The sequence below is a fragment of the Hirsutella rhossiliensis genome, assembly GCF_020360975.1.
Source record: "Hirsutella rhossiliensis strain HR02 chromosome Unknown scaffold00003, whole genome shotgun sequence".
In the NCBI taxonomy this organism is placed as follows: Eukaryota; Fungi; Ascomycota; class Sordariomycetes; order Hypocreales; family Ophiocordycipitaceae; genus Hirsutella; species Hirsutella rhossiliensis.
Genome location: NW_025408669.1, coordinates 2,091,001 through 2,109,330, shown reverse-complemented (window position 1 = coordinate 2,109,330; position 18,330 = coordinate 2,091,001). Strand labels below are relative to the sequence as shown.

General features: G+C 58.3%; 5 protein-coding genes across 5 annotated transcripts; 2 read left to right on the top strand and 3 right to left on the bottom strand.

Annotated features, from left to right (window-relative positions):
- Positions 1-18: 18 nt before the first annotated feature.
- On the bottom strand, positions 19-1,121 carry HRG_03174 (polyprenyl synthetase domain-containing protein; the record flags this gene model as incomplete). The annotated part of the gene is made up of 2 exons (XM_044861645.1): positions 19-942; positions 1,002-1,121. 2 exons carry the CDS (start codon positions 1,119-1,121, stop codon positions 19-21), a joined length of 1,044 nt encoding a protein of 347 aa, XP_044722671.1.
- Positions 1,122-2,175: 1,054 nt separating this feature from the next.
- Positions 2,176-4,373, top strand: HRG_03173 (anaphase promoting complex subunit 8 / cdc23 domain-containing protein; the record flags this gene model as incomplete). The annotated part of the gene is made up of 4 exons (XM_044861644.1): positions 2,176-2,273; positions 2,339-2,893; positions 2,953-3,085; positions 3,144-4,373. The coding sequence occupies 4 exons, from the start codon at positions 2,176-2,178 to the stop codon at positions 4,371-4,373; spliced, it is 2,016 nt and encodes a 671-aa protein (XP_044722670.1).
- A 449-nt stretch (positions 4,374-4,822) lies between these two features.
- On the bottom strand, positions 4,823-5,661 carry HRG_03172 (uncharacterized protein; the record flags this gene model as incomplete). Its single annotated transcript, XM_044861643.1, has 2 exons — positions 4,823-5,470; positions 5,533-5,661. The coding sequence occupies 2 exons, from the start codon at positions 5,659-5,661 to the stop codon at positions 4,823-4,825; spliced, it is 777 nt and encodes a 258-aa protein (XP_044722669.1).
- A 4,974-nt stretch (positions 5,662-10,635) lies between these two features.
- HRG_03171 (DNase1 protein) lies at positions 10,636-11,130 on the top strand (the record flags this gene model as incomplete). The annotated part of the gene is made up of 1 exon (XM_044861642.1): positions 10,636-11,130. The coding sequence occupies one exon, from the start codon at positions 10,636-10,638 to the stop codon at positions 11,128-11,130; it is 495 nt and encodes a 164-aa protein (XP_044722668.1).
- A 3,231-nt stretch (positions 11,131-14,361) lies between these two features.
- HRG_03170 (vps54-like protein) lies at positions 14,362-17,838 on the bottom strand (the record flags this gene model as incomplete). The annotated part of the gene is made up of 7 exons (XM_044861641.1): positions 14,362-14,593; positions 14,650-16,305; positions 16,357-16,963; positions 17,015-17,153; positions 17,241-17,512; positions 17,561-17,697; positions 17,753-17,838. 7 exons carry the CDS (start codon positions 17,836-17,838, stop codon positions 14,362-14,364), a joined length of 3,129 nt encoding a protein of 1,042 aa, XP_044722667.1.
- Positions 17,839-18,330: the final 492 nt, after the last annotated feature.

The window sequence follows — 18,330 nt, the reverse complement described above, 5'->3', positions numbered from 1 at the left end:
GTGCATGTTCCGCCGCCCCTACTTGGTTCGCTTGTAGATCTTATCCAGGAAGGCAGTGAAGACGTCCTTGTTGAGCCCCTCGCTCTCGTCCACCTTGTTGATCATGGCGCGGATCTCGCCGGTCCGCTTTTCCTCGTAGGCCTCCCAGCGCTGCTTGAGCTTCAAGTCGTCGTAGAGCTTCTTGACGACTTGCTCCTTGACGTCGTCCTTGCGGCCGTAGTTTTCGTCGAGGATCTTGCGCTGCTCTGGGCCGGCAACCTCGAGTGCCTGGTTGACGAGCCACGAGCACTTGTTGTCCTTGATGTCGGTGCCGATCTTGCCAATGTGCTCGGGGAGGCCAAAGTTGTCCAGATAGTCATCCTGGAACTGGAAGTATTCACCAATGGCGAGAAGAATATCCTTGGCCTGCTCGAGGTTCTTGGGAGTGGCGCGGTTGAGCAGGTGGAGGGAGAGGGCGACGGGGAGGTAGAAGGAGTAGTAGGAGGTCTTGTACATGACGATGAAGTGGCACTTGGACATGGAGAAGTTGTCGAGGTCGATCTTGTCCTCGGGGGCGGTGAGCAAGTCGCACAGCTGGCCGACCTCTGTCTGGAACGTGGTCTCGTGAAACAGCTCGAGGAATTCGACGTATGACGGGTGAGAGCGGAAGTATTTCTTGAGGAGGACGTATATGGACGCCTCGAGCATGAAGGCATCATTAATGGCAATCATGCCAACGCCGTCGTGGCGGTACCAGCAGGGCTTGTCGCGACGGGTAATGCTACTGTCCATGATGTCGTCGGAGACGAGGAAGAAGGCCTGGAGCAGCTCCGTCGTCCAGCCAAGGGTGGCAGCCTCGAAGTATTGCCTCTCGTCTAGAGAGGCGTTGAGCAGGATGGAGACGGAGTCGGGGACGGACATGCCGCGGTTGCATTTGCCGCCCAGCGTATTGATTTCGAGGCTCTGCACGGACAAGGCTGTCAGCGACATGTGTCGACGGATGGCGGTTTCGCGGCGCTTACCTGCTTGAACCAGTCGAGAGCCTGCTGGGGCGTGCTGCAAGCTTTGGCATGATCGAGGATGACCTCGGCCAGCTTGGGAAAGACTGCCTCAAACTCCTTGAGCGTCATCCTTTTCGCCATGTTTGGGGAAAAATGTTGACCGAACGGTGCTGCGCGTTAACTAAGAGATGGAGGCCAGCGAGGGCAAGGGTCGAGGGAAGAGAAGGAGGTGAACGAGGGGAAGGGTGAGCCAAGTAGAGATTCGAGGCAGGACAGTACAGAGGGGGCCTATCAGCTTTGGTGTTTTGCTTGGCTTGCGCTTCACTGGGGGAACGGTGGTGGGTGGGACCAGCGAGTTATATGGCATGTTGTACTCTGTACGGGCTACCCCTATCTATGTACATGAGTAGCTGACAATGCGTGTTGGGTTGGGGCGGGAAAGGCGAGCCCAGACAAGTATCTCCTTACCGGTATCCTGCCTCTCCCAGTACTCAGTACTTGACATTAAATTCAACAACTGCCTCGGTGCCCCTCATCTCTTGCGCGGGGCCAGGACTTGAAGTTCTGATAACAACCGGCTTTATCCCCATCCACGTCGACTTTGCCATGGGGCGCGGCCATCATGGCGCCCCAGCGGAGCGCCTTTGAATGGACCGTCGGGGCCGCGGGCACCGGAGAGGCCAAGCGAAGGCGCCCTTGACTCGCGCTTGACCTGCCTCTTCCAAGGGGATGATGCATCAGGTATTCCCGCAGGCGGTGAGGACTTGATCATGCTGCGTGCTTCATCAGGCAGCTCGCCGTCATCGTACGCACCACTCACTGAGCACAAGCCCTCTGTGTAACGGACTGTGTAACGGAGTAACTGGTATACAGTAAGTCGCTCGAAGGGCATGCTTGAAGAGACATGATGGGGTTGGTCGCAATGCGGGCGCATCAACATGCCTGCCAGGTACTCCAACATGTACGAAACCTCATTAGGTAAGGTGCCCGCCACGCAGGACACTTGCACATCAAAGCTCGTCTACAACATCACTGCCACCTTCATCAATCGCGTATTGGTGTTTATGCGCAAGCCGGTCAACCGCCAAGTCTGCTCACGCACCCCCCCTGCTGATTGGCTTATGGTGCAGGCCCGACTATCCTCTCCGCTCACGCGCAGCCCGCAGCCCGCGTCCCTGCCAGCAAAGAGGGCGCCATGACGCTGAGCGCCCAAGAGGTCGCCCAGCTTCGGGCCGCTCTGCAAGATGCCGTGGTTAAGTGCTCCGAGAGGTGTCTGTACCAGTCGTCCAAATGGTAGCCCGCCTTGCCCGTCCCAGGCTTAATGATTGCGGTTGCGCTGATGGACGGCAATGTGGCAGGGCAGCCGAGCTCCTCAACGCGCTCCCCGAAAGCGATGATGCCGACCACGATATTCAAGGCTCCGAGGACAAGCATACCTCGCCACTCTTTACCCCGAACCCAGACCAGGATGAGGCGGCCTTGGAAGCGAGAGAGCTGAGCAAGTATCTGCTTGCCAAGTCGCTCTTCGACTGCAAGGAATACGATCGATGCGCCGCCGTCTTCCTCCCGGAGTCTCTCCTCTCTTCCGTGCTGGCCTCGCACTCGGATAGCTCCGCATCTTCATCGCAAAAAGCAAAGGGCAAGGCCAAGGCCACGACTTCGGCTCGTTCCCCGGGAGCACCCTCCCTACCCAACATAAGCCAGAAGAGCCTGTTCCTCGCTCTCTACGCCAAGTTTATGGCGGGGGAGAAGCGCAAAAACGAAGAGTCTGAGATGGTTATGGGCCCCCAAGACCTCGGAACCGTCGTCAACAAGCAGCTGTTGGCTGTTGGACGTTACCTGGCGGCTTGGTTTGACGAGAGGACGGCCGATGATGAAGAGGTCCTCGGCAGTCAAGGCTGGCTCGAGTATCTGTACGCACCAAGCACGTACGCCACCTGCTACTTCATGGAAGCTGACGCCTTGCTCACAGATACGGCATGGTGCTTGCCAAGGAGAAAAACGACTCGAGGGCCTTGGAGTTCCTCATCCGGAGTGTTCACAAGTATCCCATGAACTGGGGATGCTGGCTAGAGATGACGTCTCTTGTCTCCAGGGTTGAAGAGGTGTGTGTGTTCCTTGTCCGACGCATTGCCCGAGAGTTACTGACTTTGGAGATGGTAGTTGAATCGGATATCCAGGCATTGCCCACAGAACATCGTCTCATTCATGTTCCATCTGCACACCTCGCTAGAGCTGTATCAGCAGTCCCCCAGCCTCGCCAACAATCTCGAGCAGCTGCTCTCCATCTTCCCGACTTCACCATTTCTTCTCACCTGCCACGCGCTACTCGCATATCACGCCAAGGACCTGATGGCTGCCGAGCAGCATTTTAGCCGACTGCTTTCGCTCCATCCGCACAGGCTCGATTCCCTCGACCATTACTCCAACATACTCTACGTCTTGAACTTGCGCCCCAAGCTGGCCTTTGTCGCCCACCTCTGCTCCAGCGTGGACAAGTTTCGGCCCGAGTCCTGTGTCGTGATAGGAAATTACTACTCGCTTCTGTCGCTGCATGAAAAGGCCGTCCAGTACTTCCGCAGGGCTTTGACCCTCGACAGGTCTTGTCTCTCGGCCTGGACGCTGATGGGGCACGAATATGTCGAGCTCAAGAACACGCACGCCGCGATTGAGTCATATCGACGTGCTGTCGACGTCAACCGGCGAGACTATCGCGCCTGGTACGGGCTCGGTCAAACGTACGAGATGCTTGAGATGCACACGTATTCGCTATGGTACTATAAGAAAGCAGCTGGTCTGCGCCCATGGGACGGCAAGATGTGGCTAGCAGTCGGCTCCTGTCTGCAGAAGATGGGCCGGGAGAGAGACGGGATCAAGGCACTCAAGAGAGCACTGCTAGCCGACGCATACTACGAGGTCGGGAGCAGCTTCGGGAGCGGCGGCGATCCTCTCGGCACCCGAGGGGCCACTGGCCATATGGATCCCGAGATCTTGCTGCAAATTGCCACCATGTTCGATGAGCTGGACGAGGAGGACGAAGCAAAGGCCTACATGGAACTCTGCGTGGCCCAAGAGGATGGCGGAGCAGCAGCAGACGCCAGCCTCAACGAATCCGTCATGATACACAACGACTCGCCGGCTGGCTCAGACGACGACCCTGACCGGCAAGACAACCCCGGAGCGACCGAGGGCACGGGGGTCACGGCGGCGACCAGCAAAGCACGCATGTGGCTTGCCAAGTTCGCCATGCGCACAGCCGACTACGCCACGGCAAACCGCCTGGCCACGGAGCTGTGCCAGGATGGAGTGGAAGTCGAAGAGGCCAAGGCTCTGGTGCGAGAGATCAGATCCATCTTGGATCCGGCGGGGGGCGTTTATGGTTCTGCGAGCTAGTGGCGGCGACCGAGACCCACGCGACAGTCATGAGCTGCATCACGATTTCTGCCATTTTACGAGGCAAGATGACGCCGGTCTGGTGAAGTATTACACAGTTCGTTATTATTAACACTACAGATGCACCCGCCTCATTATTTTCCCCGTCAAGTGTCTCCCCAAGCATACCTGCCACTCGGCCCAGTCTCGGGTTCAAAAAGCGAGCGTACCTACTCCATCTGAGCCTTGCGCTTTTCGTGTCAACGACTCAGGTGTACGGACTCGAATATCCGAAAGCCTTTTCTCCAGATTAAAACCCCGTCAAAGTCATGATAATTCAGTTGCTCCGGAGCATGTGTGCAAAGCGGTAATGAATGTCGAAAAGTGAAAATGAATTCTCCCCATCGAGATAGGCTCGGAAGGCCTATCGACCGACACATCCAACCTCCCTGGCATCAATACGATGAGACTTAGACGAGCATGGCGGCAAAGCCAACCATGGCCAGGGTGCCGAGACCAGCTCCGATCTTGTCGGCGCCGGCGGTGGAGACGACCTGAGACTGGTCGGAAGAGGACGGAGGAGCGGGGGCCGCGCCGTCTGTGGCCTGGGGCCGGTTGGGGCTGGCGGGACTCTGAGGCTGCGACTGTGGCTGGCCGGCAGGAGGTTGAGGCTGCCCCTGCGGCTGATCGGCAGGAGGTTGAGACGGTGACTGCGGCTGGCCGGCGGGAGGTTGAGGTTGCCCCTGCGGCTGGTCGGTAGGAGGTTGAGGCTGGGCTTGCGGCTGGCCGGCGGGAGCTTGAGGCTGTGGCTGCGACTGGCCGGCAGGATACTGCGGCTGCGGCGAGGGCTGGGCAGCAGGAGGCTGCGACTGGGGCACGGGCTGGTCCGCGGAGGGTGCCGGCGGCGCCGGCACGGGCTGCTCTGGGGCGGGAAGAGGATAGCCTTGAGGGGGAGGGGGAGGCGACTTTGTGTAGGCGGGAGGTTCGGGCAATTGCTTGTCATGATGCTTGTCACCGTAGCCGTGCCTGGTGATGGTGCAAGGGCAGTGCTTAACGGTCAAGACGGTGGGCCTCTCGCAAGTGTAGGTTGCATGGCCGATGGCGAGGATGGTGGGACCCTAGTCGAGTCGTCAGTTGTGGAGGCCCCGAAATCTTAAACATGACGATCATATTCACTTACAGGGCAGAGGGTGGTGAAGGCGGTCGAGATGACGGTGGTGAAGACGGTAGTTGCATTGGCGTCAGGGACTTGAGCGGCGGAGGAGCCGATGAGCGCCGCCACCGACGCTGAGAGAGCAGAGGACTTCATGGCGTGTAGTGGGTAGAAGCTAAGGCAGTCTGGGGCCAGCGAGGGTCGATGAAGTTGGGGAGAAGCAGAGAAAGTGAGCGAGTGTACACAGGATGTCGATACAGGAACTCTACGAGCGCTGAGAGAGAGAGGGGGAGATGGAAGCCAGCATAGCGGAGAGAGGCAGCTCTTTGTATTCAGCAATTCTAGGGAACGAGAGCAAGGCGAGTTGGCGCTACGACTGGATTCTGAAGCAACCCGAAGACCACATGCGGCCAAAAGAAGAGGGAGATTGCATTGCACGACGACCTTCTGAGGCCATCGCCGGATAAGGAATCATGTACACGCAAGAGTCCAACAGCAGAGACGGAGCTCCCAAGTATTGGAGGGCACAGGTCGACGCTGCGATGGCGTGAACACCCAAGGCGGGCTGTACTAGACCGGCAAGTAGAGCGAGGAAGAGCAAAGGACGGACCGCATGAAGCTGGAGGGAGGGGCCAAAACGCGCCACAACCAACAATACAAGGATGGAACGAGGAGGAGCCATCATCAGCGACGTAATTGACCAACCTGAAGAGCCGGATTGGGTGAGTTGGCTAATGAGCAACACGAGCAGTAGAGTTTGCCGTTTGATAAGTTGGTCCCGGGGATGCGGCTGTCACATCGGGGGTGTGGGCCCGGGACCGGTGCCGGATCGTGGGAGGGTTTTGTTGTTGCGTCGGTGCGATGGGAAGGGCTAGCGGCATCGGAAGTTTCCATGTACGCACTCTCAGAGCATATGCTGCGTCCATCCGCGTATGTAGGTCTCGCTATTGTCTCCCGTTGGCGGCAAACTCTAAAACGACTGCCGCGCCACCGGATTCCTGACGGGCTCAAGCAAGGTAGGGCCTCTTGCGGCGGACGTGACCGAGCCCACGAGGATTTCAAATCCACAGAGGCAAACGAGCGATGGGGATGTCCAGGTGGAGTCGCCAGCCACAAAGAGAGAGAGAGAGAGAGAGAGAGAGAGAGAGCGAGAGAGAGAAAGAAGAACCCAGGAAAGAAAGGCCATTCTTTGAGAACGGGTGACGAGAAGCTGCAAGGGCCACGCAGACAGACACTGACCATGAGGGCGCCGCCTTGTGTCTCTGCCTGACTTGCCCCGATGATGCTTCCACATGAGCCCGGGCATCCGGACCTCGTCGGAGGGTGGCCAGCTATTCTGGAAACCGGGCGCGGGAGCTTCGCGGGCCCTTCCACGCAGTGCTGCAAAGGGAGTCAGACGGCGGGATAGCTGGGGGTAAGGGGAGATGCCCCAGCGTCACTCAGCTGCAGCGCCGAAAACATCCAGTCTGCCTACAGACGGACATGATGCGAGAGCTCGGCGGAATGTTGATTATTTAATGTCATGAAAGACGGCTTCTCAAGTGTCGTCAAATCCTTGCCCGGCTGTTGGTTGTAGCGCTGTGACGGACAGCCAACGTGTTGCAACCAGCGGATCGGTGCCGGATCCGACAAGCACTCGCAAAAGGTCCTTGTCCGTGCATGGCTGCGATGAGGCCGTCTGATGGAGAGTTGGCGATTTGCTGCCGTGGCCTGGTCAGATATCGGAGGAGATGGAAGGGCGAACTTATCACTGCACTAGTCCCATTGTGTCCTTCTCTCCGCACCCCGCAACTGTAAACACGGTGTAGACAGCGGACACGATGCGGGTGGTATACAGTGTAGAATCCTCTAGAGATACTGTCTAAAAGCCCTCTTATCCTCGCCTCACGACAACTTCGTCGTCGACTCTGGTTCTGAAAACCTCTTCCTCTTCCGCTACTGCCACTTAAAACGACTGCGCACCTTGTCTCTCCTCCGCCACTGGGCATTTTTTCCGGCCGGCGCACCTCGGCCTACCCGATCTTGAATGACTTCGCCTGCATCTCCTCCTGCAATGGCATCTGTTCCGCCGGATACTCGGACGCCGCTATACAAGCTTGGGCGGCTCGGTGAGATGGCGGCGACGCTCTGCCACTATCAATGGCAGGACAAGATGACCATCGAGTCCTTGGCACATGCCTTTGAGTGCAGAAATCGAGCCAGGCTTCCATTCAGAGAGGGCTCCCAAACCGTCGCCCTCAGGAGACCGATGGTCCTTCTCCCTTGTTACCTCCCCCGCAGTTGGTGAAAAGTCTGCATCATGCGGAGCCAGAGCACATGATGATGTCGTTTGTCGACCAGCGCAGTTCCTTGACATCCATCTGACGAGTAGCGGTGAGCCGAGCCCTCTCGGCGGAGATCGGTGGACCTGCCAGAGCCCGGTGCAAACATGTGCAAGGCACAGCTTCCCTCGAAAACGGCATGCGACTAGGGGGCAAGGGGTTGACCGTCGGCCTTCTGGAATTCGTCCCGAGGCAGCACCCGCGTCCGAATGCCCCCGCTTGGTGGGACCTCGCCGAGTCTACTCCGTACCATCGTCAACCAAGGAAAGGAAGGAAAAAGGAAAGGAAGCGATCGGTCAGAACCAGGATCGGACCTTGCACCACTGCAACTCCCCAAGCCGGCAGTCTGCCACCGGGATACCGCCGTCACCTGCGGGCAGATATCTCCGTCGCGATGCGGGTCGATTGCCGTCCCATGAAGGCAGCTAAGCTCCCTGAGTGTTCCGAGGCCAACTGTAAATGAGGTTCCCGCATGTGAAACAGCAGACGTCCAACTTGTCCGACGTGCGATATTGCCCGCCTGCGAGGGTGAAGCACTCGTTGTTTGATGCCAAACAGGGACAAGGCCACGTTTGTCTTCGTACAGCGCTCCACGTTTCGGGACCGCCCAAGTTCTGATTGGCAAAGGGCCTGCCTGTTCTCCGGAACACCATTGTGACCAGCAGTCATGTACGAGAGTTGACGGTGCAGCCGTGCTGCTGGATGGTGATACATGCTAACCGACGCACACCTCAGCTTGGGCAGGCTCGCAAGCAAGTTTCCTTGTTCTTATTGCATGTCGAGACACCACGGCTGAGCGATGGATGGATGGATGGATGGTGGTGTGGCCAAGGGAAAAATGCCTCGCTCGCAAGCAGGCAGCTCCGATGGCGACTGTCGCATCCAAACAGACCCCACCTCCTGACCCGTTCGTTCTGCGTAGCGCCCGCGCCGGGAAAGACGGGCCTCGAAGACGAGAAAACACGCGAGGACGCTGATTGGCGTGCCTGGCCATCCCCGGCACGGCGCCAAGGGAGGGATCTCCAGGCACAGGTTACAGCGCCGAAAGCTTCTTTTCGACCCGTGTTGTTGCGCCCCTCATCGGACGGATTATTCGGCCGGATACCACGTCGACTCCTTTCCCCGATGCTCCACGGGGGTCGCTTCATTGCCACGACGAATAAGGGCCTGCTGGCACAGGTGACCGATTCGTGGAAGAGGGGTCGGCAGGCCACGGCCAAGGCCAAACGATGCTTCACACGGGGGAGGAAACGGAGTAAAACACCATTTGGAACAGCCGTCGGCGTGTCAAACATATGGCTCGTGGGACACCTCATTGACGAACAGGCGGCGCGCAATCCCCCCAAAAAAATCTTGTCCTGCCAACAACGGATTAAACAACTCACATGCAAGGCACGAGCGGTCGCTCTGCCGACTCCTATTCTTGGGTGGCGGAGCTGACGAGGCCTGTCGCACCTGGTCCCCACCCACCCACGACGAGGGATCTTGACCCGTACAGTATGTACGACTGTCCGTTCACTAATCACAGATGGGCCAAGCGGTCAGATTGGCGTCGGCTGGCGGGCCTGTCGGGTCTGGCCACATGGAGCGCCTGCGAGGTACCGCGCACGCAAACAATGGCGTGGAAAAGGTGCCGGGCCAACGAGAGACTTTCGGCGGCTTGCAGACACCATGGCAGTCAGTACCTACATGGAAGTCGACCGTCCGGGGCGAAATAACCACTGTGCCTAGTGGCGGACTTGGACGGCCCTTTTTCTTCTTGGCCTTCCTTGCTCAGCCCCTCCCCCGGTCCGGCGGGTGGGGAGACAAGAGGAACGGCCCCATCTGGGATCGAGCGGCCCGTTCGCCAGGTACCCGCCGGAGCCTCCGTGCCGCCCGCACCGTGTTGCAGGGGGCTGACCAAGATGGGATGGCTGGGCTTCAGTTCCATGCAACTGGAGGCGAGGACAAGAGCGCTGCGGCAGACGAGTTGGCCTTGTTGGGCAGGAGAGAGGGCACAGACGATGGTCCCGGCGCCGCGACAAGGCCACCACTTCCATCGCCTTGCTCGGCAACAGGCTACGCGCCAACTGAGCCAGTGCTGTTCCATCTTGGACGACTCCCTGGCCCCACAGCAGCAAGGCTCCAGTGCCTACTATCCGTACATCTCATACCGTAGGTACCGAGTGCCTCTCCATGCAGAGCACATGCGTATTACAGCACAGCACAGCACAGCACAGCACAGCACAGCACAGCACACGAACAAAGGCGAGGAAAGAAAAGGACCCCGGGCCGGTCAGCACACCCCTCCCCCCGGCCTGCTCGCCTCACCACAGCCATGGGCTCTCCAAGGGGGGGGGGATCCCACACCGGGGGTTGCTGAAGCCCAACACTGGCGTGGCGTTGGGCTAAACAACACGCCCTGTTTCGTAGTTTGCTCTTGAGCTCGGCCTGTGGGCATCTGTCGAAATAATTCGCATCTCCACACCCTCAGCTACCCACCGAGGACGGGAAGTGAGGTTTCCCTCCCCCTCCCTTATAAGGCGGCCCTCGTCCCCATCTCCGAACTTTCATCTCCTCACGTATCGTTGTCGCTTTGTTTTTGCACACTCACAATCCTTTGTCTTCGGACTTTACTTCACTCCTTATCCAACAAAGCCCACACGCTTCTTCACTCCTTGAAGTCCTTTTGAGAACTCACGACCAACTCAACCGTGATACAAAGCATTCCTTCCTGAAACTCGAATCCAAGTTATCGAGAACGCCCTCCTTGACCCAACGTCACTTGATCCAATCCTTGTCAAGGCGTCGAACAAAGACCACTCGCAAAATGCACTTTGCTACCTCAGCCATTGCTCTCGTCGCCCTGGCGGCCGCCTCGCAGGCCGCCTCGGTCACCTTCTGGACCCTCGATGACGCGCAGCGCACCGTCTACTTTGTCGGAAACCCCGGGTCGCCTCAGATGCCCCCCGTGACCGTCGGGCACGAGGAGAACAAGACTGTCGACTTTGTGAACAACTGGGCGGGGAACTTTTACGCCATCCCAGAGGGCGGGGACAACAAGGCCGGGATGCTGGGCGAGGTGCAGTTCTCCGGCTGGCTCGGCAAGACGTACTTTGACGTGTCGGCCATTGTCAACGGGACAGACCACAACAACGTCAAGCAAATGTGGCCGACGAGCAGCAAGACGCCCATGTCTGGATGTGAGGTGTTCCCGTGCAACAACTGCTACTGGCTCTCGGATGACGTCCAGACCAAGGTGACGGATGAGACGGACCTGATGACGACGCTGGGATCGGGTTCCACGGGCATGGCCTTTGCCTAGACGATGCCGCGCCTGTCGAGATGGTGAGGCGGTCGCCATGAGTCGTCCCGTCTCCTTCTTTCGGCCACGCGCTGAGCGCCTGCCATGCGAGGTGGTTATGATGAAACGGCAAAATCAGGGAGCGATTTACACGAGAGATACCCCCCTCGCGCGTCTCTAGAAGACCCGAGGCTTTTTGTGACAGGGACCCGATGGCGGGAGGATAGACACGGCGAGACAGCACTGCCGCAGCCACGGACATGGCACTTTTTCTTCTTCTTCTTCCTCTTCTTCAAGCCACGGCGCAGACAAGAAGCAGGGTGCGGCCTGCGCGCCCTGTCGCCGATTCTGGCTCACCACGACGGGCTTGAGTGGTCCCGATGCGACTGGCGTTCGCTCACCAGGGGCTCCCCGGGTGTGTTTTCTCTTCTTACGCTCACTTCTTTTTTTTTGGATGGGAAGAAACCCCTGCTAGCTTGACTTCTTGTATCTACTTTTTTTTTTGAATATGAAGAGTCTCTGGACAACGGCCATTCCCTCTCCCAACTGGTACCTGTCTCGAGCACAACACACGCCACCAGACATCTGATGGCGTGCGGTGCCTTGCAGAGGAGCCAACAAATATCCCATGTGCATTAGCGCGAGACATGCACGGGCGCAGCTACCCCTGACCCGGCGGTGGAGGAGCAGGACGCACGTCCAGCACTGTAAGCAAGGAAGCTGTGCACACACACTCTGGACCCCACAGCCTCGGGCATCCGGACCTTGTGTGATTTGCTGTTGGCCGCTTGCTTGCTCGCTCGTTGCTTCGTCGAGACTTTGGAAATTGCAAAGGCCGGGAAAAACTCTGCCTGCCCTGGTCCAGCTGGACTCGGCCTTGTGCGCTCCTGGTATTACCGACCGTGGGGGCCGTGAGATGCCTGTTCTCCCCCCAAACAACCCCCGTTCCCCCCCCCGTGGTTGGGTTACCGGCAATCTATGCTGATGCTGCTGCGGTATTTTGCCGGGAGCAAGGTAGCATCCAGATAGGAGCAGAGCACGCCGTGCCGACGCCGTACATACACACCTGTCGTCCGCAGCACAAGTACTCCGTACTCCGTACCGCAAACCAAGCAGCGCTCGTATGTAGGTAATGTACTGTATAGGCAGTATGTAGAGCGTCATCATGTACGACACAGTGCCTATTTGATTCCTCGGCTTGACACGTGCATCCTTCCAGTCTTCTCCCCCCCATCTCCTCTGTGCCGATCACGACGGGTTCACCATCGCCACCACGCCCTGTACTGTACGTACATGTGAATGTCACGTACGTTGACTGTACCCGCGCGGCCGGGAACCACGGGAGATGTGCTGCCGATCAGCGGAACCGTGCCGAGGGCTCTATCTCGACGACATGCCTCGCCCACACCCTCTCCCGCTTTTCGCGCTCGCCGACTGGACGTCCATGCTGCTGCTCTCCGACGGGCGAGGAGAAAGAAAGAGGGGGAGGAGGGGGGAAGGAGGAGAAAGAGCGGTGCGACGAGTCTCGGCGACTGGGAGCATCAGGGCCGAGGTTCGGGGGGCAAGGCCGGTGGGAAGAGCTGAGCTGAACTTGGCCGGACGGGGCCTGGTTTTGATGGGCTGCGTCGGCCGACGGGGAGCATGGGATTTGCACGCGAGGGCGGGCCAAGGTGTCGGGAAAGCAGGACGAGACGGAGAGAGGGAGAGAGACGCGAGATGGAGGGACAAAGAGGCTTGAGGTCATGCATGTCATGTCATGCCATGCTATGCCATGCCACGTACCATATGCATACATCCCTCTCTCCCTCTTCCTAGTCTCCATCCACCTCTCCCGCTGCTCACGATACGCGCACCGGACATGCCCACAAGGCCATCGTCGGTCGACAAGGTGATATCATAGGCTGCTTCGCCCCAAGTCTCTGTCTCTTTGTCTAGCTCCTCTTTTGCCCCTCTTGTTGGTTGAGCGAGTCCCCTCCAACGAGCAGTTTTGTGTTTCAGTAATACAAAGCGACAAAGAAGAAAGGAGGGGGGGGAAACTCAGATGCATCCAATGGAAAGTGCGCTTGGCTGCCTCTGCGTGTCACGGCAGCCAATATCTGTAGCCTGTCAAGGGGACAAGCACGCCAACTGCCATGCCAATTGGTTTCAGCAGTCCTTTCGTCTTTGTTGCCGCTCGCCTACTCGGCACATGAACCCATTGTCGGCCCCAGCCCGGCCGTAGAGGGCGGGAAAGGAGGGGAATATGCCGACAAAGAGCAGAATGGCTCGTCCATATCTCCTCAACCGTCCCGTCCCCTCCAAGGCGCACGCCAAGGGGGGTGGGGGTGTGTGAGACATCCACCTGCCAACACTTCCCGTGCCCCTCCTCCAGATCTCAACGGGCTGTCCGGCAATCTGAGTCCCAGGTCTCAGAGGCAACTCTGCGTGTCAGAGACAAACCTCCTGTCAGACGCAAGCGGGAAAGCAGTGACTGAGTAACCAACCCTCGGGCTTCTCGACCCAATGTCCTCGTCTGGAAGTTCGACTCGGTCCAGCTTGGCCAACCTGTGCAACAGCCATCAGGTCCATCCCCGCCATGGAAATCCATGACCAGACTCTGTGCTTCGAGTCGTCATCCGTTCTGCGGGCCAGAGCTTGACATGGACATGGGTGGAGACGCTGACACGCGCATCCTCTTCATGTGCATTTGCCCAACTCTTCCGCCCGCAGCCCGGCTTTGCACCCAAGGATCCCGTAAGCGACCTTGCGTTCCCATTGCCCCATTGCTCGTCATCACCGGCGGATCTGAGGGGCGTCATCGACTTGGCTTGAGCTGACGCGTGGTCCGCGACGTCAGGAGGCGAGGGCCTCCCAGCTTAAGTCACTCGTGTGTCCGGGGTCCGCTACACCGACCACCAATGTGCCGCCATCGATTGGGTGGGAGGAGGATAGGTTTTCAGGCGAGAGGTGTCGGAGACAACGCCAACAGCCGCCCCTGCCCGGCCCGCACCGCGGACCAGAGGCCTTTGGAGATCAATTTGGCCGCGTAGATGAGAATTGACCGTCTGGGTATTGTATTTGAATAGTTGAACTCGTCGCGCTTCGTGGAAGCCGATAAAGCGTAGACAGAATCGGCCATATCGATTGCATCGTCCAATATCTATGCCACGAAATCTCAGAGCCGGGCTGGATCGCGGCTAAGGCACGCTCACCACCAACTCTGGCCACCGTCATTCCGAGGCTTGTTCTCACCTCAGTGATCTGATCAAGGGCTCACGAGCCCTCGGCCTCTTCCTTCACCGGCTGCTCTTCTGTCGTGCGAGTCTCGTTACCCTTCACTTTTACCTTGGCGGCGTTGTCGTTGGCCATCTCCTCGTCTGCCTCGACCAGCGTCTCGTCTTTCACTTGCTTGGCCTTGACAAGGTCGGCGAGAAAGTCGCCCGTGTCCCCAAAGCCGTCCACCCTGCCAAGCTTGGCAGACAACAAGTCTACATCGCGGAGCATGCTAGACACAGCGATTAGATACACCCCATGGCGAATAAAACAACCGTGAGTCCTTACCTTTGCTGACCAGACTTCGTTTTGGGGTCCGCCTCTTTGAGAGCGGCCCCGAGCTGGTCTTTGTAGCCGGCAAACACGGGCTGCATGATGAGATGTATGGATGTTTCTGGCAGATGCTTGGTCAGGACCCTGTGCAGAGTCGTCGTCTCCTTGGTGAGCGTCTCCATGTAGGTGTGTGGGCCGTCAGCTGCCGTCGAACTCCAGTCAATGGCCTTCATGCTCTTCGCGTGGACTGCGGCTCGCCCACTCATGATGTCGACCAGTTTCTGGTGGATGCTCTCCTGGTGCTCTTGCAGCAGTCGCCGCACCCTGTCGAATTCGCCCATGAGGCTGGACGCGCCGGCGCCGGAACCTGCGTGTCGGCGCACAAATTCTCGGATGTGGGGCACAATGGTCGCAATGAAAGAAAGCGCCTGCGAGGCAAGTGCCAGGTGCTTTGTCGTGATGTTCCTGAGGCCAGCAGACCGGGTGGCGCCGGCTCCGAGGATGAGCTGCGTGCAGCGCGAATTGAAGAGCTGGAGATAGGCGACCAGCGAAGATGCCACATCCGTCGTCATCGATGGGATGCCGGCAACGAGATGCAGAAAGTTCCCCACGCCTTCGAGGCACAGAATGGCCGAGTTGGGGAGAACAAATTTCTCCGATTCGACAACGGCAGGTCGGGTCTTGTCCTTTCCTGCGCCGTTCGCTTCCGACGGCGTATATCCCTCCTTGGCTTGGTACGGAACCCATATCTCGTTGCTGTCAGTCCAAGCTGCATCGTCGTGAGTGCTGGATTCCAGTATCAGCACCAGCAGCTTCGAGCTGCTTTCCGTAAAGTCCCTTGCGTTCCACTGATCAGACTCCATGCCCTGAGCGAGCTTCTGCATCTCCGTGTCCCGATTGCGCTGCACAAATTCTTTGATTTGGCCATTGACCACGGTCTTGAGCGAGGTTCCGCTCCGGCCCGATATGGCCTCGCATTCGTTGGCGAAGTATAGATTGAGGGTGAAGTAGCGTAAGAAGAGGGCCAGCGGGAGGTGAGTGGACTGTTCGGATCGGACCTTGAGGACTTTGACGATCTTGTCGTTGGCAACATCCACAGCCTGGGTAAGCAACGTTGCTTCGTCGAGCGTTTTGTGCAGCTCTTCTTGCAGCGCGAATCCGCTGCCTACCTGCTTGCCTCCGCGGTCGGGTCGGGGACTTGTTACCGGTGACATGGTGAGAGGCGACTTCAGCCCATCGCCCGCCTCCGACTGCGTGAGCGAGCTGGCTATGTCCAGTAACACTTTGACCTGTGTCGTCAACCGCCTCAATGTCTCCGTCACGCCAATATAGATCGCTACGAGTAGTTCCTCGGCGTCTTCTGGACCCAGAGCTCGTAAGTTCCTCGCAAGGCTCGCAGATTTCTCTTGGGTTGACCTCTGTTTGCCCCCACCCGCTGTCGAGACAGACACCATGGATTCGTTGTCATCATCGTTGGAGCTTGGAAGCGGCCGCCGAATCAAATTTCTGATCTCCCGCAAGACGGCCTCTCGATAGGCCATTGCAGCTGTTGCAACGTGCTTCGCGCGGTGTAAGCCTGCCATGTTCGGGAACAGCTTCGCCTTCAGTTCCTCGGTTGCGCTCAGATAGGTCGGAAATACCGACTGAGCCCGAAAGTGGCCGCCTCTTGATCTGGACGCGGCATGGCTCCATCGAAGTAGAACGTCCGAATTGGAAACAGACTCGACGTGACTTCTCAAGTCAGCAATGAGAATAGCCGAAAACCGTGATTCGTACGCCTTGCCGGCACGAAACCGTAGCGTGGAGAGGTCATCGTTCACTCCTTGGAGGGCCGATGCAGACCTGAGGTCGCACAGCTGCACTGGCACACCGCCTTCACCGTCATCTGGCTGCTCGCGCTCGCCGGCAATCAGCCTTTCCAGCGAATCTATACTCGCCAGCGCCTTGTCCACCTCTCCCGCCTCCACGAGCGACTCGCAACCGGCCACGCCATCGACGATCTGCTGCAGTTGCAACACAGCGTCGTGGAGTTTCCTCAGGTTTTCTTGTCGCCCACGCTTCTGAACAACTTGCAAGCCATTGGTCGCAACCTCCTCATCTAGAGCTTCGAGCTCTTTCCGAAGAGTGCTTATTCTTTGGACCGAATCGGCAGCCTCAAGGTGCAATTCCTTCAAAGATCCGAGAGCCGAGAAGAAGGTCGTAGATGCAGTTGATATTGAGTTGATGAGGTGAACCTCAATGGTATCCATGTACCAAGAAAGCTTTTCTTGAAGAATGGCGTTGGTGGCAAGAGCCTTTCTTGGTGCCGTGACCGTTCCATTGCCTTCGCCTTTGTTTGCATGGCCCGAGTTCGGCGTCCGAATGACTTCGGATCGCTCGCTTACGACATCGAATGTTCGCGGGTTCTCGAGGTGAAAGTCCTCGTCGAAATACACGTTCGGGATCGTCGACAGCGGCGGCGGGCCTCGAGATGCCCTTTTGGCGAGGCCAGAGTTGGATCGCCGTGCGGGGCTGGAGACCTCGACCGAGCTTAGAGATGTCAGAGATGCGCTGGAGCCTCTCCGGTTACTGGAAGATTTCGAAGCCGGTCGCAAGTATCCACCAACGCCTCCGTCAGGCTGTTCGTCGTGCCTAGCTCCCCGGCGGGAGTGTGAAGCCTCGTCGTCGTTCTCCCTGACGCGTCTCAGCTGCTCGTACAAAAGACCGACTTGACTGAGATACGGGGTGAATTCTTCGTTGTCGACATGGGGTATGTTGGTCAGGGTGACGGGCGGGATATCTCTAGCCGTTGGTGGTTTATGGGCGCTGGACGCTGGGGCAGTCGTATGCGGCTGATAGCCCGTTCGGACTATTGGAGGTTGGAGCAAGGTGGAAATGGCTGTTCAAACTGGTCAGAGTGAGACCCCTGGCTGGAAAAAGAACCGACCATTCTGTCCGGATTCATGCGCCGAAACTGTCCAGCCACTGGAGGATATATCCAGGGCACCCCCTACGGAGTGGATCGAGCTCGCCGTGGAGTTTCGTCTCGACGCCGGCCGTACATGGCCATGGCCAGGTCGGCTACTGTTCCCCGTCAGCGTCAGCGTCAGGAAGGGGCTAGGCTTCCATCAGGGCATACCTGTGCATTGGAATCTCATGTCGACCACTGGGGGATAGAGCAGAGAGGCTATCGACGGATTTCCCGGCATCGGATGACGGGAACATGGTCGGCGCAGAGGCAATAGAGCTCCCGGCGTGGGCGTGCTCGGGAGGAATCGAAGAGCCAGCTTGCTGACTTGATGGCTTCGTGTCGGAGCTACCGGGGTATCATCGCAGCCAAACGCAGGTCGGGAAATAAAATCTGAAAAACCAATCGAAAAAGTTCGGCTTCACGGCAAAGACTGCTGCGTACAAGCCGACATGATGCTCGAAAAGCTGCCTGGCCACCTCGTTGAGTCGATATCTAGGGAATCAATACTGCAGCCACCTGTAGCTACGCCCTGTCAGCTCAAGCCGAAGATACCCCGATGCAGCCACGTGACGCTCCGGGGGTGGGGGGTTAGGGGGAGGGGGTGGAGGCTGTGCTACGCATTTTCGGGCAAGTAGGCGCTAGGGCCTACTCTAAGGCACGCGTCGCGTCGGCTTCTTCAAAACGCGTCCCCGCGTAAAGTGCAACTTCCTCCACTCCGCCTCGAGCATCTATCACGTCCCAGCACC